Source organism: Aspergillus stella-maris (assembly GCF_047715825.1).
Source record: "Aspergillus stella-maris strain CBS 113639 unplaced genomic scaffold BDV14scaffold_108, whole genome shotgun sequence".
Lineage (NCBI taxonomy): Eukaryota > Fungi > Ascomycota > Eurotiomycetes > Eurotiales > Aspergillaceae > Aspergillus > Aspergillus stella-maris.
The window spans coordinates 55,085-78,584 of record NW_027396902.1 but is presented as its reverse complement, the minus strand read 5'-3'; the positions used below and the strand labels follow the sequence as shown (position 1 = coordinate 78,584).

The window sequence follows — 23,500 nt, the reverse complement described above, 5'->3', positions numbered from 1 at the left end:
GACTGAGCAAGCGCTGACTAATATCCAACCAGCGTTCCTAGCGGTATCCTAAGTTCGACATATTCAAATTCAAGGAGAGGAGGATCTGAAATGGTTCGGATTTATGAGCTAAGCAAGCTCTCCAATGTTGCAGACAGACTGGGATATAGTACTAGGCGGTCACCTGTACACCATCGCTCTTTCCTGATGAAGAGCAACTTAGTACTCCATCGTTTCTTCCAATGTAGATGACCCACGACCTCGTACTTTCCCAGGTATCTTCCTGATTTGGATAGGTACCTACCTTCCATGTATACTCAGGCGGGCTTGCCAAGACCAATACTCCACAATAACCCCAGCCTCGTTGATCCATACTTCCATCCTCCGCCCACAAACCACCTTACCTTACCACCATCACCCCTTCCCGGTCGCTGCTAGTACGCAGCCTTGAAAATGTCACTAAAATCACCCTCGAAAGGCCGCTTAATATCACACTTTGAAGCCCAGTATGTAAAGTACAACCCTGCTCTCCCTATGTCCACCCTGCTCACGAATATCACAATCAGCTTAACACCATCCCATGGCAAAGCATGGTCTGACCTCTGGGACTTAGGCGAGAGTGATCTCTGGGATAGAGGGATCCCATCGCCGGCTTTACTTGACCTTATTGTGAGCCGCCAGGATATGTTCAGCCCGTGGCGAGTAACAAATGCCGTAGGCGTGAATGTGCCAGCGATGGTTCGGAAGAGGGCGCTTGTTCCGGTACGTCTTTAGCTCCCAATTAGTTCTAGGTGTTTTCTTTTTTCTATAGAGAGTATGTATAGTTAACACATAGACTCAGGGATGCGGCCGCGGCTACGATGTCGTCGCATTAGCACTACACGGCTTCGACGCGTACGGACTCGAGATTTCATCTACGGCTGTATCTGAGGCGAGAAGTTACGCGGAGGAGCAAGTTAAGGCTCCGTCGGCGTATAATTATGCAGGGACGGAGTATGGTCTAGAAGCCCAGTCTGCCCTTGTCGCTGGGAGTTCCGGGGGCAAAGCGCGATTCGTGCAGGGTGATTTCTTCGAGGAGACTTGGCTTGAGGCTACACATGAGGGCATGGGCAGTGGTACTGGTAGGGACGACATAGGGAATTCTGGGAAGTTCGATCTTATATATGATTACACTGTACGTCCCCCCACCCCCTCTCGCCCGGAACAGACTGGCACTAGTACTGGTGCTGACACCGAAGCTATTCAAGTTCCTCTGTGCACTCCATCCCAGCCGCCGATCCGACTGGGCAGAAAGAATGGCAGAGTTACTCTGGCCCGGCGGGTTCCTTGTTTGCCTCGAGTTCCCTATGTATAAAGATCCCGACGCACCGGGGCCGCCGTGGGGTGTGAACGGGGTGCATTTAGAGCTATTAAATGGTGGGAAGGAAAATGGGGGAGGTGGGAAGTTTTTGAGGAAAGTCTATTATAAGCCTGAAAAGACGTACAAGGTTGGGGAGGGGACGGATATGATTAGTGTTTATGAAAGGAAAAGGGATGTTTGATGTACGATAAGTTGGTTTGTAGGCCGCGAGGAGGCAGTAGAAAATTTATGTCATCGTCAGTCAATTGATTAACCGTAACTCGTCCTATCAGGTCACATCATCCGGCCGTTCTCTCGTATCGATTACATCATCACTTTCCACATGAAAGCCAGCTACAAAATACCCCCCCCATTAACACAAATGCATGGGCATATTCTTATATCTTAGGTGCCCGCTCAACAGTCTCCTCACCGGGCTTGTCACCCGTCTCAAGATCGATCTCCTTGGCCGTAGGGTGAGTTCCCTCTTGCATACCAATGACAACAGTCTCAAAGCGACGACCGCGCTTCTCCGGCCCAAAGGCAGTAGTGACCATGATACCCGTCGCAATAATCGCAGTCGCGACGCCCATGGTAGGACCGTACGCCTCAACAGGTGTACCCGAGGGCCCACTGATAAAGGTCTTCTCCGCGACGGCATTGACGATCTGCGCGGAGGGGGAAGAGATCATGTTACCGAGTTGGTAGGTTAGACCAGGGAACAGAGATCGGAAGGCAGGGGGTGAAAGCTCGTTCAGGTGAATGGGGATAACGCCCCAAGCGCCCTGGACAAAGAACTGCATGAAGAAGCCGGTTGCGCTGAGTGATCGCTCAGTCCTTGGGAGGATCCAAGCGGGGATAAGAACGCCGGAGATGAAGGCCGAGACGATAATGGCGCGACGGCGGCCGACGAACTGAGATAGGTAGCCGACGATGGTGCCGCCAACACAGGCGCCTGTCTTCATGATGATGGATGCGCGAGAAGCGCCGTCGTTGGCGAGCTCCTTCTGAGTCAACATGAAGGTTGTGTACGAGTCTTGAGAGGTATGAGAGTAGTAGTTGAACTAGACAAGGTTAGTCAGGGACTTTTTTACAGGGGTTGAAGGGCGTACCCAGGTCATGAGAATGATGCAGTACACAGAAATCTTCCATTCTTGACCGACCATCTGCTTTGTTTCTCTCCAGAACTCGCCAGCGCTGACATTCTGCTTGCCTGCGGCTTTGGCCTCAAGGAATTGCTTTGACTCAGGGAACAACATTCGGATAAAACCGATGCCGATTGAGATACCGGCTAAGTAATGTTAGCATGCTTTTATTTCATCATGAAAAAGAAATGAAAAAGAAACATACCAGCAATCCAGAAGACGGTTTTGAAGGTCTCGGTCTCTCCACCCACGCCGAGGTTAGCGCACGCAGCAAACACATATCCAAGGGAGTAGCCCTGCTGGAGGATTCCCGACATGATACCACGAGCGCTGACACTGGATATTGTCAGCATCAGATAGGATAACTTGCAAGAGAAGACACATACGGGCAATGTTCCAATGCCATGGCGATAGCATTTCCATACACACCACCCATGAAAAGGCCGAACAAACTCCGGACAGCGAGGAATTGCTGGAAGGTGCTGCTGTAGATAGTTGCAATTTGCAGGACACCGAGTATGATCATGTTAATGACCATGGGCCATTTACGGCCGAACCTGTCACCCGCAAGACCAAAGAAGGCTGCTCCTATACTGCGAAGTAGCAGTGTTAGGGTTATAGCAGTGGAGATGTCTGTCTTTGATTTGCCATAGTAGTCGGCAAGCTTGACTTGTTGGATGGATAGCGCGTGGAAGTCAAAAGCATCTGCAGTCCAAGCGGCAAGACCGACAAGAAAGAATAGCCAATCGCGAGCACTGAGAAGTGCAAATAGGCTAATTGGGTTCTTGAATGGCTCAGGGTCCTGCCACTCTGCATATGTTTCACCTTGCTCGTTTGTGATCACAACACGCTGCCTCCAATTGAAAAGATCGCCCCAGGCCTGTTTGGCCACGGCAAAGATTCCATCTGCAATAGGTTCAGCAGGCTCGTTGTGGGAAGACATGATTTGGAAGTAGTAAAAGCAAACAAAAACCCTTTGCTCTTCGTGTTCTGAAGTACAGAAAAAAAGCGGGCTGTTTTGCTGAATCCCACGGGGATTTCGTCCTTCTTATAGAATCTCGATCTCCCCCGCCCTCAACTCGTTCCCTGAACTTCATGCGGAAGTTGTGCGACACCACCCCACGCAACCATATTCCCTCATAGTTAACCCCTCCAAGGTTCTGTGGCTGACATCGCGCGCAAGCCCCACGGCGGGCTACGAATCCACGGTGAGCCAAGGTGATGCCAAGGGCCTAAGCAATCTGGGGTTGCTTCAAGGTGTCGAGCACAACCATTTTTGGCTGAATTCCCCGGGTTTACTGGCTTCGACGTGGATGCCGAGACGCACTAGCTAACACAATTTTCGCCTCCATTCATGGGAAGACGAAAACAAGACAAAGGATGCAGTCAGCCAAGCTGAAAGAAGGATTTGCCCAGGGAAGGTAGAACGATCAGTCGACTCTTAAACTGCAAGCTGCTCTCGCTGCCATCTGCCGTGAAGAAGCAGGAAAGATGGCCTGGGCAAAAAAAGCACGTCTGCCAAGCCCGAGAGGACTCAGCTCAGTTCAAGTATCTGGAGGAATTCCCCGCGAAGGATGCAAAGTGCATTATCAGACCGCAGCGAGAATGCGAGGCCACGAGACCCTTGTCAGGGTCGTGCGTTCGGGAATCACATCCCCAGTCTGGAATTATGGATACGGGGAAATGCGGGTTGCATGACTCGGCAAACGGAGACTTTCCGATCTCCTGCCTATCCAAGACAACTGAGAACCTGATCTCGCATTGCGTCGCGGGGTACACCGGAAAGTGAAGCTGGGGATTCCGATCGACAAAGGTTGACAGCTTTTCTGGGGGCCCAAAGTCGGGGCCAAAGTCGGGGATCGGTGTCACCTCCGTGGTCTTGGCGGGCGTTAGCAAGCACGCGAAAGAAGAGTTTTGGGGACGCTTACCCTGACCAAACTCTGGCCAAGACCAGACTTAATTGGATGGGAATGCAGGCGAGACCGGAATGGAGACGCCAGCTGCGAGGCTTGTCTGCCGTTGGCTGGGCTGGCTTGGGCCACAAAGTGAAAGGAGGTCATGTGCTCGCCCAGCCTTTCATCGTACCAGTCATTGTCTGCTCTGCCATTGATGATAGAGTCCCGTAGTTGCCCGATGATATGGGGATAGGCAGTCTTGGGACTCGGAGATGGGAATCCTTGGGAGTTGGCAGTGGAAGATGAGCGGCCGAAGAAAGAAGCTGGGGGACCCCGGCTTGTCTACGCTGGGCCTAGTGCTATCTACACGTGACTCTGCCTAGCCCTTTGTATGGTGCCACCCTCTTTTATTTCCTCCAGGAATGCCGGTCCTGGATCAAACAATTTGTCATGGACTACGGCTAGACGTCACTTGCCGAGCCTGTAGTCGGACTCGGCTCTGACAAGTTACATGCATGTTTGTGGCTTACGGGTTGCAATTTGTCCCGAGAAAACGGCAATTCTCCTATTGGAACTTGATGGTGACGTTCTGGCTGCCTTGCTTTCTCCCGTCAATATACACTGTGCACTCGGCTGCCGCACCGGAAGGCACCATGACAATGTCATAGTATAAGTGCTTCATCTTGGTCCCGTCGCTTCTTATGAAGCTCTCCAATTGGGATGTCGGGACATCGAGTTGACAGCTAATGGTACAGAGAGGCTTGACGTTTGACGCTTTTCGAGTAGACGGGGTATCAGCCTCGCACTGATACATTTCCACCTCAAGCTTGCCGTTAAAGCTCTGATCCACTATCTGGTGGTACTGGTGGCTGACGCGGTCCTTTGTGGAGACATCGTCCCCCTACGAGACAACATTAACGCATTGGAGATGCGGAGAGAGAGGGACTGCGAACCTTGCGAATGTACCATAGCATCTGATTATTGGCCCTCCACTTTTCTTTATTGTAGTCCCACATCCGGTCTTCTTCTAGATCTTTTGACTCGCGAAAATCACGCCAGACTACTGTGCCAATGCTGATTCGGGCTATTGTTGAAACCACAGCAATGCTCCTGTAGTCTGAGCCACCTTGTTGATTAGCATTATTTGATTCGGATAAATGGAGGAAGCCCTTATAGATAGCTCCCCGACATATTGCCGTGCGTCTAAAAAATCACAATGCATTAGCTGCTCCTGCGCTCTGCTTGGCGTTGAGGTACACTCACGGCTTTATCCCACTGGATTGGAGGACTGAAATCTTGTGTTTCGAATATCGAGTCTTTAGGTGCTCGTAAAGGTAGGGGCTTGTTCCCAACCCCCCAACGAGAATGATACCCTAAAGAAAATTGAGTTCCACTCACTCTTTTCACGAGGGACAGACTTACCTTGACCTGCAAAGATTCTTGTTTCGCTTTCTTGACCTGCTTGTCGACCAGAGAGTTGATACCAGCAAATGAACTTTTAAAGGCTTGTTCGATATCAGAGCTGAGTGTTATGGCCTATCAGTTACGCGTAGCCACAGCATAGGCGTCACGGTGCAACTCACTCTCTGAAATGAATGCGGCCTTGCTTGATGTATGGCTGCTTGCTCAAGTCGTCTAGACTTGATCTGTCAAACGCTTCCGCGGGTATGCCCACTATCCAGTTTCCGTTTGTGGAACCGGGTGTGAACTGCGGCTTGATGTATTGCTCCCATTCCCCTCTCATTACGTCGTTGATTCCCTTCTTGCTGAGGTTGTCCCAGCGTCGTCCAAGCCGGCGTTTGCAGATAGCCTCAAAAGCTTCGTCAATCAGCAGACCGCCGCATAAGCTCCCTACAATCCGTGAGAATGCTTTCTTTGATTAACTGAGTGAAGGGGGATATTACCTCTCCCTTCAACTGCCTCACGCATCGCAATTGGATTAGTATCTTTGATTTCATAACTGATCAAGTCCTTATTTCCGTTAGTATAATGCTCAACGGACAGAGAAATACCAAGCGTACCACTGTCCCTCCACCAGCATCACATATTACATACACATCGCCCTTCTTTATCCGGCGCCCACGCTCACATAGAGTAGATAGAGCTGCTGCCTCCGGCTCGGGAACGAAACTCAGCGTCGTTTCGCCAGCTTTTCGAGATTTGAGGATCCCCGCGCTCTTCGCTGCATCTTTCATGCCTTGCCGCGCGTATGCTTTCCAGATAGCTGGGACGGTAATCACGACGTGAAATTTGAGACCATCCACCACGTAGTCTCCCAGGGACTTGTTGATGGTCTCGATTGTATGTTTCCAAAGGCCTCTGAGATAGTCCGCTATCAGGCCAACAACCGTTTTCCCCATGTCTCTTAACATTTTGCGGGCGCGTAGATAGAATTCCGAGGATTTGACATCTTCCGTCAGGTCTTCGTCGTGGAGCAATAGCAGCTTGAACCCTCGCACAGTGTCAGCTCCGCCAGGTATGTTGTATCCCCACATTGTCCTTCCCTCATCGTAAAGAAGCTCTGATGGAGCTTTCCCTTCTTCTCGACCGGTTCCAGGCCACGCGCTTATCAAGTTGATCTGGTCCGCCTCAAAACTCTCGGGTGTGGCCCAAGCGACGCCAGAAAACCTATTCAGAAGGAACTAACGTTCAGCAGGGTTCTCAACAATAGTGAATTGTGTATAGCTTACGTGGTGCCAAAATCAATACCAATAACTAATTGGTCATCCTCCTCGCGCAGGGCCAATCCTTGAAGTGGCCAAGTAATATCACCGTCGGTTCCATTGTATGAATTTCGAGCGTTGACCGAGTTGAGGGCATCGAGAGCGCCGGCGGACAAAAAGCGCGAAGGCGGCATTTCCGTCAACTAGCGACGAAGTTCATTTCCTAGAGAGAGGGAACATTCACACACTGGCGCAGGCAGGGTTTCGGAACCAGCTGAGGCAAGTGGCCCTTAAGTACCCCCTCGCTTCTTCCCCATCCTGCAGACGACCGCAAGCCATTTCGTTCGTGTTGCTGCGGTAGACGGAATAAATTGTCGAACCTATCACCAGCGACCAACTCGCTTCAGCCGTTCCTCGACAAGGAATAACGGTTTGCTCAGCCTGGTCATGGCGCAAAACGATCCAATGAGCAGAGTGTTGATGGGGGGGCTAAAACTGCCCGAAAGGCTGAGATGGCTTGGCGTGGTGTTGACGGACAAGGCTGCGCGCAACTTCCCTTCTTCAACCGTCTCACCCGACCCCGCCTTGACAACGCTGAAGAGTCTTATTATAAATGGCTTCGCTAGACTCTGTTATGCCATCATGTAGCCTACCCATAGCCGCTCGTCTTCGACATGCCATTGACCTCCCAACCACCTTCGAAGAGGCCTGAATCGCCAGCAAAGCAGCCGCCAATCGCCGCGAGACCAAAGGAACAAAATATACAGTCCAATGACCCTACGGCAGTTACGAGCTCTTCTCAGCAGACTCGAGCTGCTTCTCGACCTCCTTCCCGGGCCGCAGCCGCGCAACCCCCCAAGGCCGCGAACCTAAGCCAGCAATCTTCAATAAAGGCCGAAACTCCACCGCAACAAAGGCCGCAACAGAAGCCCGCAGGAGCGCGTCCTTCACACATTATGTCAGAAGGGTCTATACTGACAGAGTCATCGAAGCAAAAGCAACCAACAACCGCTGCAAGCGAAATCCAGCGACTGCGTGCCGAGCAAATAGGGTCTAGAAGGAGGATCCAAGAACTAGAGAAGCTTCTGGACGAGCAGCGCACAGCAAATGAAGTACTTGATAGTGAGCGTCAGAGAGCAGTAACTCAGGCTGAGGAAAACTGGAAGCTGTGGAAGAATACTGCTCGTGAATTGCGCAAAGTCAAGGGAACTCCTACGCATCATCAGGTCACCGATAGCCAGCTGACAAGCCTCATTCAGCAATTGAGGTACAGTATTCGTGACTTCGCAGTGCAGTACTTCAGGGGCATTCCCCAGAGCTGTGTCTCTAAAGATAAATTAGACATCTGGAATTTATACATGGGGCGCACGACACCAGGTACAAATGCCTACCAGGAATATATCAGATCACCGAGCCGATGCTCAAGTGTTATACAAGCAATGCTTTGGCGGCTTCTGGATGACCGAGTATTTGGCAAATTTGCATGGGCCGGAAAGACAGGCGACTCTCTTTGCGATCTACGTTACTATCTGAAACACGGTATGCCCACTCTTTTGTTCCAGAAACCTATGTTCTAATGCATTCTCTAGGGCTTCGTCAAGAGGGCTTCTCAGATCCGGATCTAGAGCGCAAGTACCAAATGTGGTCCGCAGAAGCTACAGCACTCATTTTGCAAATGTGCGATTTTACAGATGGATCGCAGGAATACAGGCGGGTTCAAATCACTAGGAAAGAAATTCGCGAGGACTTCTTCCTACTAGCCGAACAATATCTTTCCGCACGCAGTACAGCACCTGGACAAGACTTCCGCCGAATCCTCGATACTGCAATGGCGCTCGACAGAGAGATCCACCGCCAAGCAGCTCGTGTCAGTTGGGAGTTCCTAAGACCTGACGCTAATGTTGGGTTCGAGCCCAAATCAATGGAAGTCGAGAAAGGCGAACAACGACCGAAATCAAATCAGCGAGTGTTGCTTGTTGTGGCGCCTGGCGTGACCAAGCGAGGCAGGTCGGATGGGCTAAACTTTCAGGCTGAGGAGCAGTTACTGGTACCGATGGAGGTCTCCTGCCAGCTTCCTTCTGATATTCCTGCTGCCAATGAGGGCTCGCATTTCTCGTGGCCCAGGTTTTAAGTGTTCTTATCTCCGTGGACATGGCCTTTAGATAGAACAATACGGACTATAGCGCCATCTATGATCAGTAGAATAATCAGTTAGTCTCTGAACATCTTGCTGGGCCATTATCAAGTGCCCAGTAACTGTCGGGTCTACAGCCCAGATTTCTGTCTACAAGCAGTTACATAGCTCAGACTGAGAGCATGCACGCGGCGCCAGAGACCAAATGGGTGTCATCAGCCTCATTCACTTTCCCAGCGACAACACATCGACACACCTATTAGGGTTCTCGATATTGAGAAAATGACTTGCTAGAACCCAGCCGAGCACAGGTATAGCATCTATTACATTTCAATTCGAGACAAAGCCCAAAAATGCTTTGCCAGTCTTTCCCACAGAGCAGACTCAAAGCAATGAAAGGTCTTGTTGGTGAGATACAAGAAGCCTGGTGCGCGAAATCTCATGCCAGCTCTCGAATTCCTGGCTCAACTGAACACGAATCCCACGAAGCATCGAAGAATGATGACGATGTCGAGCCTACCAGCGCTCCAGCCAGCGCTCCAAATATCGAGGAACTTATTGAGGCAATAAAGGGATAACTTACCATCCAGTAACTTTACAGCTTAATCTTTTGTCACCAGATACCTGATCTAATATAGGTGCTGTTTAACAAATCAGAAAATCATCATTCGCAGAAACATATTTTAGATCCTTGAATCTCGGTCAAGGTAATTACTCAAAGATAGTGCAGTGATCAGTTCGACGCAATCCTACCTAGTCCCAAGAGAGAAATTGAGTCCAGTTGCTTTTCACTGCGCATTGTTCAATAATAGAGGTGGCTGTTCAGAAAGTTGTTGAATGCTGTGCACGACCGGAGGAATTTGCCAGGGAAACAATGGAATCATAGTACAGAGAACTCCGTAGAGTTGTAGACTGTGGAGGCAAGCACTGGCAGAAAACGGCAGTCCTCCGCCTGTCCCGTCTACAGAGAGCAAAACCTCGGCTTAGAAACCGATAATGGACAAATGCCCTGCAGCGCCAGCCGGAGACGCGATCCAAAAAAGGTTGCGAACCAAAAAGCGAGTGATATATACACAAAGTCCCCGATCTATCCGACCGCCGAATTCTCGCCGATGGTGACCGCTGAGCAGTAAGCAGTACTAGCTGACAAGAGGGTCCATCGGCATCAACAACGGTGAAAACTGAAAAGCTGAAGAATCTTCCTGCCGCTGGCCCGCAGCGGGCCCGGAAAAATTTTTCAATCGAGGACCCTCGCTCCAATTTCAACCGAACCGAAGCTGCCCGCTGCCCGCTGCCTAAGAGCCTCGGATGGGGAACTTGTTGAGCTCCGTTTCATAATACCGGTGGACCTGTAAGGCGTGTAAGATCCATGGTTCGGCTAGCCTCGATCAGGATGCGATGCGAGTAGATGTTGAGGGTTGGGCGGATATCGGATGGGTTGGTGCCGAGGTGCCGATTGCTTGGGTATGCGATTTATACTCAGAATAGAATTGTAGTTGTTCATTGTTTGCGTAAAATCATAGTTCGGTAGACTCAATTGCAATCATGTCCGTTGTTCCTCTGTTCTCAATAGATTTGATTTGGTGTCCAGAATTGAAGTGTTGCTCGCGCTGATGGGCACCTGCCGAGGTCCGTCACGTGGCTTGAGTTAGGGTATGCATGCTCCCGTCTGCAGCTACAATCTGAGCATCACGTTTACTTTGCAGACTCCAGATCTCATGGCATACGGCGAAGTAGGTGATATCAGTGTGATTGCGGACATAAGAGTTATAGGGCTGTCGAGGTCAATGCGACGAAAGCCATTATTGGAGGAAGCGAGGCCGACAATGCAAGGATGTTGATGTCATCATTTGGTGGGGATTAGAAACCAAGAATCCGAGGCATGAACCGTGGGCACCTCCAGTCCGGGGCTTGACAGGATGACAGATGTGACAGCTGCATTATTAATAATGTCTCATTTTGTCAGCAACGTTTTGACTGAAGTCGCGATTCCAGCTGCATCAGGCCATAAGGCTCAAGCAGTCAACCAGCTGATACGAGACCGCCAGCCCTGGGCTGATGAGCCGCTTGTCGGAAAGGGTGTGCGCCTCGTATTACCATATCCATGAGGGGCTGCATAATTTGCACGTGTCGTTAAGACTGACCCGGCTTAAGCGAATGTGAAATGTGCTGGGGCCAGCGATAGCACATCTCGAATATAATGTTCTTGTCATACGTAGGTCGTTTCTACAACATCCGGCGCCGAGTGGCAAAATACGGTGAATTGTTTGTTGTACTTGTCAATACTCCCACGGGGTAGATCGATCTCAAGGCGACAGCATATAAAGACAGTGAAAGGAATCTCGATATTTGTGGCAATCGTACACCAAGAGGTGACCGTGTCACCGTGGACTGATAGAGGGACACGTTTGCGAGGCGCAAGCTTGACTGGGCAGAGTAGTACGCATGGGAAGTGCTGGGCAGTGCGGCTCCTCCGCATGTCCAGCCCCGCAAGAGTCGAGACCTGGAGCCCATACAGAGTACTCCGTACGGAGGACAGTAGAGACAGTGCCACCTCGATTGATTGGAAGCTAGAGCCTTGAATGTGACAGCCTGGAGGCATCAGTACTCGGCACTCGTCACGTCGTCGTACATAATACCTATTATCATTCAACGCTATTTAGTGTATTTATGCTGCCTTCCGCAAGATGATTGACACTCGGTTGCGTATTCGTTTCAATGCTGCGCAGCTGAGTAGACGAACAGACGAATCGTTGCTACTTACTAGACAGGGCTAGTTGATTGCGACGGGATCGTCAGCAGCCAAGTCCACAAGAATTACTTAGCTCATGACCAGGGATCGATGACATTGTCGAGTTATGCTGGAGATTCCGGGCAGCCGGCATTTACTTAGCGGCTGTCATGGAGTCAGTGTTTGTCTGTTTGACTGAAGAGAGTTCCAGGATCCAGGGTTTGTCTAGACGCATGCAGAACGTGGAGTTCCGAGTGAGTAATCGGCGATTGTTGGAGATAATGCGATCAGAGTCATCTGAAGAGGGCTGAATAATGATGAGTATGGATGATGTTGTGGAAGCTTCCCTGTCGCCGACTGGCTCTGGAGTTTGTCAGGCAGCCCGGAGATTACCAATGTCCAGCGTCCCAAGGTAATATTACGGAAATACGAACTATCCGATCTCCGCTGCCTGCCTCTTTGGGTGAGATTTGGGCTGCGCTGCGGTTTCCCAAAGAGGCGTAGCGTAGCGACACGGCCCGTGAGTCATGAATGTACAGCGTCCCATTGGGCCCAACACAGAGGCGGTGACCGTCAATCATCAACCTTGGCGCCGTTGATCGGATCCACGGAGCAGGGCTTTTGGGGCGATTGAATTTTTATGCCTGGCCGGCCTGCGAATCACCCGGTCGGACTTACGGAGTCGACGGAGCCTAAGCCAGGGAAAAGAACCGGAAAGAAAGGAAGAAACGCAGAAAATTATAATTAGCGGGACCTTGTTTCGGCGATACGATTATGAATCAGAAATACAAAGCCTAACAAAAAGCAAGGTACAAAAGAAAAGGGAACTAAGAAAGTGGTCCCTTGCTGGATATATCAGAGAAACCCATCCTCCTCAATTTTCAGGTCCTTTCTGATCGATCTCTCTCTTCTCTACACCGACTCTCCAACACTACCAGCTGTCTCCTACCCAACAAGGAATCAAGGGTGCCTCAGCCCCTCCACGTACATACACGCGCATCAGCCACCAGCAGCCCCAGCCTGTCGGTGACCACCAAGTATCCGAAACGGACATACGAAAGCAAAGCCCGATCCTGCCAATCTTACTACCGAGCAGCAGGGTCCCTTAATATTGGCAGTAGTGTCAGGAAGATAAGGCTGTCAGCCTCTCGATACACCGCCGCTCTGCGCCCAGCCGCTATTGGCCGATCGGAGTCAGTCCGGAAACATTCTTCAGTGCTGCCTGAGTCACAGGCTGAGATCATAAACACATCAGGCCCCGACTCTTTCACCATGTCCTCAACTACTTCTCCGCTTACTTCTTCTACTACTTCTACGCCTTCCTCATTCACATCCTACTTCAACTCTCTTACGCGAAAGCGCCAACAGAAGAAAATGTCCATCACCCAGACATACTACCTCGCCCACACCGCCCGCCGGAAGCTTACTCGTGAAGCTTCCCGGGCTGATCACGACTTGCGCCTGCTTGTTGGCCACGCAAACCTCCTCGACACCTTGATGCTAGATCTCGCCGACGCAGAGCAAGAACAAGAACGCTGGTTCAACCAGACCGTCAGCGGTGCTACCAAGGGCTCCTACCAGTCTCAACAACACCACATCCAATGGGCCGAAACACTCGTCGAGGAGCCCGAGGATGACTGGGACCCCGAGGACCTTTCCGATGAAGAAGACTCAGATCTTAGCGAGGAGGAGGACTCAGACTACGAAGAGGACTACGCGCCCGTTCGCCGACGAGCACCGTCACCTGTTGCTGTTATCACAGAGACCGAGCTGGAGGAGGACTACGACTCTGAAGATTCGGACTCTGAATTCGAATACGACGACGCGGAGGATCTGGATGACCTTACCCTCACACGGTCACCATCGCGACAACCGCCTGAGCTGTCGCATGACGAGGACGATTCCGAAGACGACAGCATGCCTCCGTCTCCACCTCAACCCATCCTGGAAACATTTGATGCGAAGCAGGCGGACTCGTCTGAGCTTTCGCTCTCCGATTCAGACTTCGAACAACGATATTACGTACAGCAAGCGCAACAACAACCGATGATTCAAGCATGTTGATCGTGCCTTTTTGTCATCTCCCCGCGCTAGCATATACACATATATAATACGTGATACCCTGACGATTTGATGTTCTGGACACTCAGCGTTCATCCAGCGACGCTTTCATGCATTTGCACTTTGCACAAAGGGATAGGATCTGGATAGGATTGGGATTGCATACTTGCATATGCGCATTGCATTACTGGCGTTATTCTATATATTGGTTGGGCACACTCATCTCATATTGATTCTTTCTCTATACAGCTTGCAAGTATATAGCATCTACTACTCTACAGTACTACTACTACAGTAGTACCAATACAAACCACATACAACAACACAAACTTTTCTTCCTTACTCTGTATTCCCCTCTTCTCCTGAATATCTCCCCCACCGTAAAACTCATCAAACGACTAAGTTAACTAACCGGTGAGCGTCGCCCACCCAACAGCGCACGCAGCGCCGATCACGTACTAGACCAGCGCAATCGACACACCGCTTGACCCAACGGACGGATCACATGGATGATCCCCGCGACCGCCCGCCGCCCGCCGCCCGCGGAGTCGTCGCGCCCTACCGCTTCTCCACGCGACGGCCTGCATAACACTCCGAATGCCGGCTTCCCAACCATTCATCTGATCTGACTTCTCATCTGCACTTTCCATGTGCGCGGATGTTTGGGGTTGGGACTTGGGGGTCGGGACGAGCAGGGAGGTAAGATTAGGTGTGTCATTGTCTAGTGGATAGGTAGAACCTAAGGTATAGAATATTCGCTCGGACCTATTCGGACATATGCTTCAGTCTCGTAACTCGTAAGCGACCTGTGTGTTGGGGCTGGTAAGATAAGATCAGATGGATAAGTCGGATGCGGATGGAGATACTGTGCTAGTAGTCTAGTACTATACAGAGTAAGTGCGCGCTGGGCTGTTCCGACTCAACCGACCGTGCGCCCTGCGACGCGTCCGTCGCGCTCGCTAGCTCTCTTCTCTACGATAATCATTTTCAGGCTTTCAGCTGCTCAGTGTTCGGCCCCATGAACGTGATTCTGCCATTTAACCGTTTTGGATTTCATCTCCAAAACGCGGCGTGCCCTACTCGGTGGTCCGTGTCCGTGTCCGTGGACAAGGACAACAAGCTCAGCTTATCCTTCAGCTTGTTATTGAAGTCTAACCCGGGATTTGATCTCGTTCGGACCTTACGACCAATGTAATTCATTTATCTGACCGATTTGTGTGACTGACCGACCTATTCACATTTCACCGATCAAGTGGACGATGGACTGTGGGTTATGGAGGGGTATGCACTATGCACTATGCAGTAGTCTAGTTCTGATGGGGTATGCGACTTGACGGGACTCACGGGAGTCATCAAATCCAGACCCCGGCTTGTTTGCTTTTGGTGCATAACTTGCATAGCTCATGGCTTTCAGGTTGAGAAGTGTTTGCTTTTGCTGGACACCTCATTGATGTTTAATGCATGTGACTTCTGTTGATGTGGGCGGTAGATTGTAGATTGACTGCGGAGAACGCGGTTAGGGCCTGGAATCTGGAATCTTGATCGCCGGGTCGGTGTGCGTTGGACAGCAATTTGGCAAGAGTCAAGACAGTTGGTGACTGAGACTGCCACTGAGGGAACCCTGAGGTGCTGCAGATCTAGATCTGCATTTGACTGCTTGACTTCAGGCTACTCTAGGGTTCACAATGGAGGTTTCGGGTTTCGACTATTCGAGGGGTAGTGTATTAGCGGGCGCTATGACTTTGTCTATGGATGCATAGCATCAGTGCCATACGGACGCTTTACCACTGAGTGTGATTTACTTAGAGGCTGCATATAGTAAAGGCCTCTAGACTGGACCGTACTTGGGTGTTGGAGAGCATATACTGATTAGTATCATGGTTATGGCCGAGATCGGATCTCGATCACGCAATCGTATAGTACCTAGTAGGTCCCTAGTAGATCTGTCTCCGCTCCGAGACTGAAGCCTGAACCCATCTGGCATATGTAGGGCAGTTTTACGTACTCTAATGCAATATAGAGTTTTTGTTAGGGACTTGACTGGTGTTTGGTAACTGGATTGTGACTTGTGTTGCTTAGGCCAGCTTTATCTGGAATTCGTCTTTGATTTAGTCCTCTGGTGATAATCTTAATAGACTACTAGACCTAGGTAAGTAGGTAGCTTGCCGCCAGTCTAATTTACGGCTTGAAATTCAGTAGCGGTATGATCGAGCCTCATCTAGTTCGCATGAGAAGACTAATGTACTTTAAGACTAGATCAACGAATGGGAAGTAGAAGAGCTTAAGTTGAAATCAGTGCAGATACGAAACTACATCCTAGTGCCTCGAGGTTAACACTCTAACCTAAACGAACCACGACACTGAAAGTGGAGTGCTCTACAGCCAGCCCTAATTCAGTAGCAAAGCTCAACAACCACCAGCCGCGAAACTCCCAAGCGCACCAACCCTTTTCGTCTGCTTCAAGTCCTGATGATACGGTACAGCCGGCGTTAATCTCTCTAGCTCTTAAAAGAGAAAACATGATTAGCTTCCAGCACAGGGCAAGCATAGCAACAAGAGCACAAGCCGGAGAGCGTCGAAGAGACAATCTCCAAACTCGTCTCCAAAAAACTCGTCTCCAGACTGACCTTCCCTTTTCGCCTCTTTGCTCTCCGCCGTTTCATACCAAAGCCTTAAAGCCCATAGGCTCACCAGCGCATCTCTCATCTCTTGGTTCTGCGGCACGGAGATATCCAGTCTATACTGTCCGTTTCTTCCTGGTCCATTCTCAACCGCTACCTGCTGGCCTGCGTCGTTGAACCAGGTATAGCCAGAGATTCCGCTCAGCCACTTCGCAGGTCGAGCAGTGAACAGCACATTGGCCTGGTCTGCATCATCAAATAGCGGCTTATCTGCAGAGGTACGGTTTGCGCTAAGACGGGCCGCGAACTCCGGCTTCTGGAATCGCGGCTTGGAGGTCTCAAAATGTAGGTTTCCGAGTGTTGTGTTGGCCTCCACGGATGTGATGTAGTAGGCTGGGATGTCGCTGCGGTATTGGGCACCTGCAGGGTGGGCGAGGTAGAAGATGTGCTTGTAGTAGGTCTCTGTCTGGGAGAGTCCGGCATTTTCTGGTGTTGAAAGCTCTGCTCGCTCGAAGGTCACTGATGAATTCTTTGGTGTGGTATGTAGGCGACGCGTTACGCAGCGGCTCAACTTGTAGAGAGGGGTGGATGTTGACGCTTCCTGAATTATGGTGTCTTCTAGGAGTAAGTTGGTTGGTGGAACGTTGTTTTCGACAACGTCCCTGACTTCCTCTCGAACTGTGACTTTGCTAGAAGGTAATGGGTCTGGGGATTTAGTTTCAGGGTCCATGGCGCAAGGTGGGTACGTCGCAAATGTGTAGATTGTGTACTGTCTCTGGATTGAGGATTCCCTAAAGTCGATTAGAACCCAAGAGATCTGAAGACTGAGGAGAAGAGCTAACGTCAACTGAAGGTTCTTTAGTACTCAGTTGCTGCTCCTGGTGCCTTGCTGCGTTGCCCGACTTGTACTCCGTATGACGTTGCCGAGACTGTGGCTGTGAAGTCGCGAACTCCATTTTGAATGGCCCTTGATTGGTCCCAGACTACCTCCAGATATGATCTGTAGGACATTGTCATGTAAAACGTGGTGCTGCTGGCTAATTCTGTAGCCATGTGTTATATGGGATATGTGGTCACAATGTCTGCCTTGCGATGTCAGGCTGTTTGTACATAGATCTGAGGAAGTCGGGACTTGTAGAGAGTAGGCGAGGCATACCCCGGATCGGTTGCGAGCGACCGAGAGCAATATCTGCCTCGCGGAAAAACAGAAACAGTGCTATAACCGAGAGATATTTCTTTGATGTCTCTCAGGTACATGCAAAAGGACTAGGACCGATCTGGATTGAGTCACCTGGTCTCTTGGCAAGCTGATGGGAAGAGACCGGGGTCAAGGATGCGGGGAGATTCCTGCACACAACAACCTCCTCTGTCTCTCACCCTTGCCTGGACGGCAAATATGCCAGCTCTTTTGGTTCCAATAGATATATTGCTCCTAATTGCTGATTATTTTCAATCACTTGACACTTTCCACGCATTGATTCGCGTCGATCGCCGGTTCCACGATGTGTTCGAACCGTTACTCTACAAGCGCTGCACACAGGTAGTCGCAGAGACTGCAATCATTCGGGCAGCTCAGAGCGGGAAAAAAGATGTTATCCATAGATTCCTCATCCACGGCGCGGTGATACGCGCTACTTCTCAGTCAGCCGAAGTTTTCCCCGGCGAAACAAAGATCATTTACGGAAAGCAGAACTCATATGATTTCAGAGATTACCCAAAGCCGCATCCGCTCTGCTTGGCTGTTGAGGCCGGTCATCTGGATGTAGTGAGGCTTCTTCTCGACTATGGCTTTGATCTTAACATGGTGAGCTCTGAGGGGCATTCCCTGCTGTGCCTTGCTGTGATGCATCAGCATCGCGACATTGTGGCATACCTGCTAGCCCAGGGTGCTCGCCAAGATGACCCAAGTCTTCCATACTCGAACAGTGCAATCCAAGTGGCGGCTTTTCACGGCAGGGAAGACATTGTGACATTTCTGCTCCATAGTGCTATCACCGATGCCAGCCTTGGGTTGACGGTCGATCAGATCCGAGACGCTTTTGCTACTGCACTACGCCACAACCACAGACACATCATTCCCATCCTTCTGGACGAGCTCGATAACCTTGATTTTTGTTTCCCGGAACACCAGTTTCAAGACAGATGGTGGAGTCCTCTTTTCTGGGCTGTCGAGTGGGAAGATCTTGAGCTGGTAAAATTGTTTTTGGCGGATGGCAAGGCCAATCCCCGGTTCTGGACCATGCACGGCAACGGCTCGGTATTGCATAGAGCAGTGTTGAAGAACAACAACAAAATGGCGAGGCTTCTCGTTGATCATGCGTTACCAGCCGAACGTACCCAGGCTCTCGCATTCAGTACGCAGTTTCACGATGGACGAATTGCGCAAATGCTGCTTGAGTATGGGACGAAGCCTGAATTTCACTTCGACGATACTGGTACATTATTAGTGCGCCCTGGCGATGAGGGTATAACTGGGGACGTAGTTCCTCCCCTGTTATGTGCCATCCGGTTTAGGAACATGAAGTTGGTGCCATTGCTGATTGATCATGGGGCGGACATCAACCAAGTGTTTGTCGCTACACCCGATGGGCTCATGTGTTCAGGGTCCCCACTCCTGTTGGCCAGGCAGCTAAAGCTTCGGAAGACGGTGGATTTTCTGTGTGAGCTGAGAGCATATGAGAATGTGCAGGGAATGTGAGCAATCTAGGAGTTGACACCATGTTGTCGAAGCCTTATATGATCATTTGCTAATGCTTCGGCTGCTAGGCGCAATCCACTTTTCTTTCACGCTGTAATCAGGAACCAGGTACCGCATGCAGAGAAACGGCTTTACCGTGAGACAGTAAAGGGTTCGTGAAGAGGTACTAGCGGCTGCAAAAATATGAGTGTTCCTGTTAGGTCCCTGACAGGATTGGAAGAGTATGTCAGCCCCAATTGATGTGACGATGTCCTCCAAAACATCTGGAAGTACTATTCCAACCGATTTTGCCTGGGTTGACCCTGCTAACCACCCTACCATTGACACCTGCCGGTAACAAAATCTCCATAACATTCATTTTTTAGGGCATTTTCTTACAACATAGATTAGCTCATGAAGGCAGGTCCATCGTTATCGGGAAACTGTGTGGCGTGCTGTCGAAGCAAAAAGGTGCTTTAGAGAGTTAAGACTGGTCTACAGAGAGGATACTCTATCGATAGAGCCTGTGGTGTGCATACTCATAGAAAGGAGTAAGAATTGCTTCTATACTCTAGGCTCTGTGGTAATACCAAGTAAAAGTGCCGGTTGATCGAGAATTGGTACATGGACCAGCTGCTTCACCTGCTCCAGCGATCAAGCTCATACAGCAATAATGACCATCCAAATTTGGCCGGGGAAGCGATCTGCTTTGATCAACAGTAGTACATGTCGCTCATGGTCCAGACCATGTATTTTATCGATTTCCTGATTTCCACGAAAGTTGGCAAGGCATGACGTACCTTCGCGGGATAATCCGGCCTGTCCGTATAGCCGAGCCCTCGGTTATCCGAACAACGTAGATGTCTTGCATCACTCGTAGCCAACAATCATTATTACACCTGCACTGCTGCACATTGCTCTCTAGCCCTGTCAGAGCAGCTCAACAAACAGAATCAGCATTTTTATCCAAAACCACCGGAGACCTCTCATACCACATTGCACCTGGAAACATCGTAGCCGCCCACCATGCCATCACTAAAAAGCGACCCAGACCAACACAGTCCCTCAACCCTACGCGACACCCTGACAGGAACATGCTCCTGCGGCTTAGTCCGCATCACAATCAACGACCCTTCCCTCTGCACAAAACAATCCGGCCACTTCTGCCACAGCGCCAACGGCCGAAAGGTCTCAGGAAGCTACGACCCAAGCAATCTCGACATCGAGGAGACCAAGACGCACATCGAGGACCCGCGAAGGGTGCTCAAGATGTATTTCGATCTTGATATCATGAGCGGGAGGCAGGTCGATCGCTATTTCTGTTCGAATTGCGGGTGTCCGATTTTGTCGAGGACTGCGCTGTTACCGGGGAGGGTTATCTTGAACATGGGGCTTTCTTCGAGGATACCGCCGTCTGGGATGGAGGCTTTTGAGCTGCAACGGCATCCATGGCAGGGGAGGCGAGAGGGTGTGGCGAGTTCAGGCGGGTGAGGAGAGGTTGACTTGATGCTAGCACTTCTACGAATAAGATGAATTGACGAAAGCACATGACCTCGGGGGCTTCCTTCCCTCCCGACCCTTTTTCCCTTTTCCTCTGTACATCTCCTCTCCCTCTGTACATCTCCTCTCCCTCATCAACTCATCAGTTTCCTTCTCAGTTCCTCTTATCTCACGCTCTATACATCTTCGCCTGGCTTTCCTGTTATCATTCAAGACTAGTTCTCCTAGACCCCCAACAAGTGAGACCTGCTTTTAGTCGGGAAAGTCCGACGACGAACCAAAACCAGTATGCAGATACGAGCTGTTCGTTAGCCTATAGAAGCGGTTCTAAGCTTATTTAGAGGCCAGAATAGCGCACATTCCGTTTGTTCTTCTGAAACACCGGTTACTCCAATTCCCGGGTGCTGAGAACCCTGCCAAGCCACTTCGTTGATGTGCCTGGCCACACCCAGCGCCCTCGATGATAAGACCTCTTCGGCGAAGGCGTGATTCTCCGGGGTGGAAATATTCAAGCTCTGAACTCGTATCCGGTTTTGATACGGAGCGGAGCACATGGCTGTTGACTGGACTGGACGGAGTAATATCAATCCTTGCACCTGCGTCTGAAGAATTGTTGTGGTGCAGGTGAACGGGTCTGCGGTGGCTTAGCTATGGGGAATCCTGGCAGCCCAGCAGGGGCTGACCTGACATACCAAATGTGGGGGCTCCGGACCCTGACAGTGGCAGTGACGCTCTCGAGTGGCTTTCCCCTGTCCGCCATTCTTGCAGAGTGCCCAAGTACTGCCTGGCACTGAAGGATTATAGCCGTTACGCCGCTACGGGAAGGGACGATGGTTCTGCAATAACCGAAGAGCAGCGCCACAGACCCTTTCATTATCACATCAGTGCAGGGGCATTCTGGAAGAAACAGCCTCCTGGCTCATGACGGGTGCCACACTTTATCTGTGGGGATATCTTCTGTTTGCATCTCCACCGGCACTTGCATCAAACCAGGATAAACACCGAGCCCTCCCACCATTAGCTTCTGTAAGGCGCCAGAAGTGATATTGCTATAGCTTGGCAGACCCAACCAGCAACACACCGTCAATCTATCTCGCGTCCCGCCAGCATCCGCAATGTCACTTTGACCATCCATGCCTAGAATGTTGGCTCTACAATTGGAGGGAAGATGGTGGGAAACGACTCTGGCCAAGCCTGAGGTCTTTTTGCGAAGGGTCCCTTGTGGTAACGAGGCAAATTGGCTGCTTGGACTATTTCGTGCTGGGATCCACCAATGGCCAGGAAATGGCCGTTGTTGACTTTCCGTCCCTGGCTCGGCGGGAGTATAAGAACGGGGGAGAATCCCTTGATCGACAACGATCGCGCAATCAGGTTGTCTATCAAACCGATTATCCGTTTCATCTGCAAAATCATGCTGTCCAAGCTTGCCTTAGCGTCTTCGTTGATCCCCGTTGCCCTTGCCTGTCTTGGGTACGAAGGGGGTCTCCCGCAGCACACTGCCCAGTACTCGAACAGTGCACCGATCGAGATCGGAGCTGGTGAGACATTCGACGCCGGCTGGGCCAAGTATGACCGTGGTTCCGGCGCCTGCTCCGATGGTGAGGGCGGCAACGACGATGCTGTCTTTATTCTTCAGTCAGGCGCTACCCTGAGGAACGTCATTATCGGCGCGAACCAGAAGGAGGGTGTCCACTGTGAGGGTCCTTGTACCCTGGAGTTTGTCTGGTTTGAGGACGTCTGCGAGGACGCCATCACCGTTGTATGGCCCCTTTCTACGTTATACTACTGGCCTGATTGATTAATCGATAACAGCGAGGTGACTCCGCGGGACAAGAGACCTGGATCATTGGTGGTGGCGCTTTCCACGCCAGCGACAAGGTCGTCCAGCACAATGGATGCGGTACTGTCAACGTGAGTACTTTCACATACAGAACGGACTGCTCAAACACTAATACTCTGGCTTCAAGATCATCAACTTCTACGCCGAAGACTACGGCAAGGTCTACCGGTCGTGCGGAAACTGCGACTCCCAATGCAAGCGTAACGTCTACGTCGAGGGAACAACTGCCCGCGATGGTGGTGAGGTTGTCGGCATCAACTACAACTACGGTGACACTGCTACCCTGATCAATGTCTGCACCGACGCTTCCAGCCCCTGCGTCCTCTACGACGGTTGCGCTGGCGATTGTGAGCCCGAGAAGATCGGAACCTGCTCTGGCTAGATATAATAAGGATGTGCAGTTGGATCAGTTCGGCTTGGGGGGAATGAGGGGTGGAGGAAACAGGAAGGGGACTTGATTGATAGGATCATCGCCATTCTTTGTATATAGTCCTTGCGCTGCGGTCGGTTCAAACGTATTGCTCTATAAAAAGACAGTCAGTCTTCTTTGAGCGACCGGCACAATAGTACTCTGTATGTTCTCACCCAAACCCATCGCTCATCAGCTTCTATATCTTGATAGAACTAGTAAAGTGCTCCATAGCAAGGTGTCACCATGAAGGAATGCGGGGGATGCGGGCATGCATAAGAGCAACGCCACAGCGCGGGCCTAACGCATGAGAGGGACAAGTCGGCCTCTCGCGATCGTCAGCAGGGACAAGGAGGGGTCGCGATCCGCGGAAGGAAGGTTAATTAGCGACTGCTATTCGAGGCTATTGGATTCAGTGGCGAGGAAGAACGACGCTGAAGCGCTCGTGTGACACCATCGGGCACGAAGCTGTTGTGTATGTGAGACTATCAAAGACTCTCGTCGTT

General features: G+C 50.8%; 10 protein-coding genes across 10 annotated transcripts; 6 read left to right on the top strand and 4 right to left on the bottom strand.

Moving 5' to 3' along the window:
* Positions 1–187: 187 nt before the first annotated feature.
* On the top strand, positions 188–1,520 carry BDV14DRAFT_206962 (S-adenosyl-L-methionine-dependent methyltransferase; the record flags this gene model as incomplete). The annotated part of the gene is made up of 4 exons (XM_073775042.1): positions 188–485; positions 546–741; positions 821–1,153; positions 1,227–1,520. Exons 1-4 carry the CDS (start codon positions 433–435, stop codon positions 1,518–1,520), a joined length of 876 nt encoding a protein of 291 aa, XP_073622229.1. The 5' UTR covers positions 188–432.
* Positions 1,521–1,569: 49 nt separating this feature from the next.
* Positions 1,570–3,704, bottom strand: BDV14DRAFT_13501 (carboxylic acid transport protein). Its single transcript, XM_073766216.1, has 4 exons — positions 2,850–3,704; positions 2,669–2,799; positions 2,431–2,609; positions 1,570–2,382 (listed from the first exon to the last, which is right to left on the bottom strand). Exons 1-4 carry the CDS (start codon positions 3,404–3,406, stop codon positions 1,717–1,719), a joined length of 1,533 nt encoding a protein of 510 aa, XP_073622228.1. The 5' UTR covers positions 3,407–3,704; the 3' UTR covers positions 1,570–1,716.
* Positions 3,705–4,695, bottom strand: BDV14DRAFT_13500 (uncharacterized protein). The gene is made up of 2 exons (XM_073766215.1): positions 4,392–4,695; positions 3,705–4,341 (listed from the first exon to the last, which is right to left on the bottom strand). Exons 1-2 carry the CDS (start codon positions 4,521–4,523, stop codon positions 4,003–4,005), a joined length of 471 nt encoding a protein of 156 aa, XP_073622227.1. The 5' UTR covers positions 4,524–4,695; the 3' UTR covers positions 3,705–4,002.
* A 110-nt stretch (positions 4,696–4,805) lies between these two features.
* On the bottom strand, positions 4,806–7,271 carry BDV14DRAFT_185026 (Hsp70 family protein). The gene is made up of 8 exons (XM_073770610.1): positions 7,049–7,271; positions 6,380–6,986; positions 6,263–6,329; positions 5,942–6,209; positions 5,781–5,880; positions 5,622–5,731; positions 5,312–5,561; positions 4,806–5,259 (listed from the first exon to the last, which is right to left on the bottom strand). Exons 1-8 carry the CDS (start codon positions 7,213–7,215, stop codon positions 4,924–4,926), a joined length of 1,905 nt encoding a protein of 634 aa, XP_073622226.1. The 5' UTR covers positions 7,216–7,271; the 3' UTR covers positions 4,806–4,923.
* Positions 7,272–7,588: 317 nt separating this feature from the next.
* Positions 7,589–9,330, top strand: BDV14DRAFT_13467 (uncharacterized protein). The gene is made up of 2 exons (XM_073766206.1): positions 7,589–8,560; positions 8,611–9,330. Exons 1-2 carry the CDS (start codon positions 7,696–7,698, stop codon positions 9,150–9,152), a joined length of 1,407 nt encoding a protein of 468 aa, XP_073622225.1. The 5' UTR covers positions 7,589–7,695; the 3' UTR covers positions 9,153–9,330.
* A 3,243-nt stretch (positions 9,331–12,573) lies between these two features.
* On the top strand, positions 12,574–14,271 carry BDV14DRAFT_185022 (uncharacterized protein). Its single transcript, XM_073770609.1, has one exon. The coding sequence runs from the start codon at positions 13,159–13,161 to the stop codon at positions 13,948–13,950; it is 792 nt and encodes a 263-aa protein (XP_073622224.1). The 5' UTR covers positions 12,574–13,158; the 3' UTR covers positions 13,951–14,271.
* Positions 14,272–16,227: 1,956 nt separating this feature from the next.
* Positions 16,228–17,570, bottom strand: BDV14DRAFT_185020 (uncharacterized protein). The gene is made up of 2 exons (XM_073770608.1): positions 16,575–17,570; positions 16,228–16,451 (listed from the first exon to the last, which is right to left on the bottom strand). Exons 1-2 carry the CDS (start codon positions 17,296–17,298, stop codon positions 16,354–16,356), a joined length of 822 nt encoding a protein of 273 aa, XP_073622223.1. The 5' UTR covers positions 17,299–17,570; the 3' UTR covers positions 16,228–16,353.
* Positions 17,571–17,859: 289 nt separating this feature from the next.
* Positions 17,860–19,877, top strand: BDV14DRAFT_13422 (ankyrin repeat domain-containing protein). Its single transcript, XM_073766197.1, has 3 exons — positions 17,860–19,262; positions 19,335–19,599; positions 19,657–19,877. The coding sequence occupies exons 1-2, from the start codon at positions 17,902–17,904 to the stop codon at positions 19,423–19,425; spliced, it is 1,452 nt and encodes a 483-aa protein (XP_073622222.1). The 5' UTR covers positions 17,860–17,901; the 3' UTR covers positions 19,426–19,599; positions 19,657–19,877.
* On the top strand, positions 19,764–20,833 carry BDV14DRAFT_13383 (GFA family protein). The gene has a single exon (XM_073766191.1). The coding sequence runs from the start codon at positions 20,272–20,274 to the stop codon at positions 20,734–20,736; it is 465 nt and encodes a 154-aa protein (XP_073622221.1). The 5' UTR covers positions 19,764–20,271; the 3' UTR covers positions 20,737–20,833.
* Positions 20,834–21,842: 1,009 nt separating this feature from the next.
* Positions 21,843–23,190, top strand: BDV14DRAFT_13385 (pectate lyase). The gene is made up of 4 exons (XM_073766192.1): positions 21,843–21,977; positions 22,069–22,504; positions 22,558–22,656; positions 22,713–23,190. Exons 2-4 carry the CDS (start codon positions 22,157–22,159, stop codon positions 22,965–22,967), a joined length of 702 nt encoding a protein of 233 aa, XP_073622220.1. The 5' UTR covers positions 21,843–21,977; positions 22,069–22,156; the 3' UTR covers positions 22,968–23,190.
* The last annotated feature ends 310 nt before the right edge of the window (positions 23,191–23,500 follow it).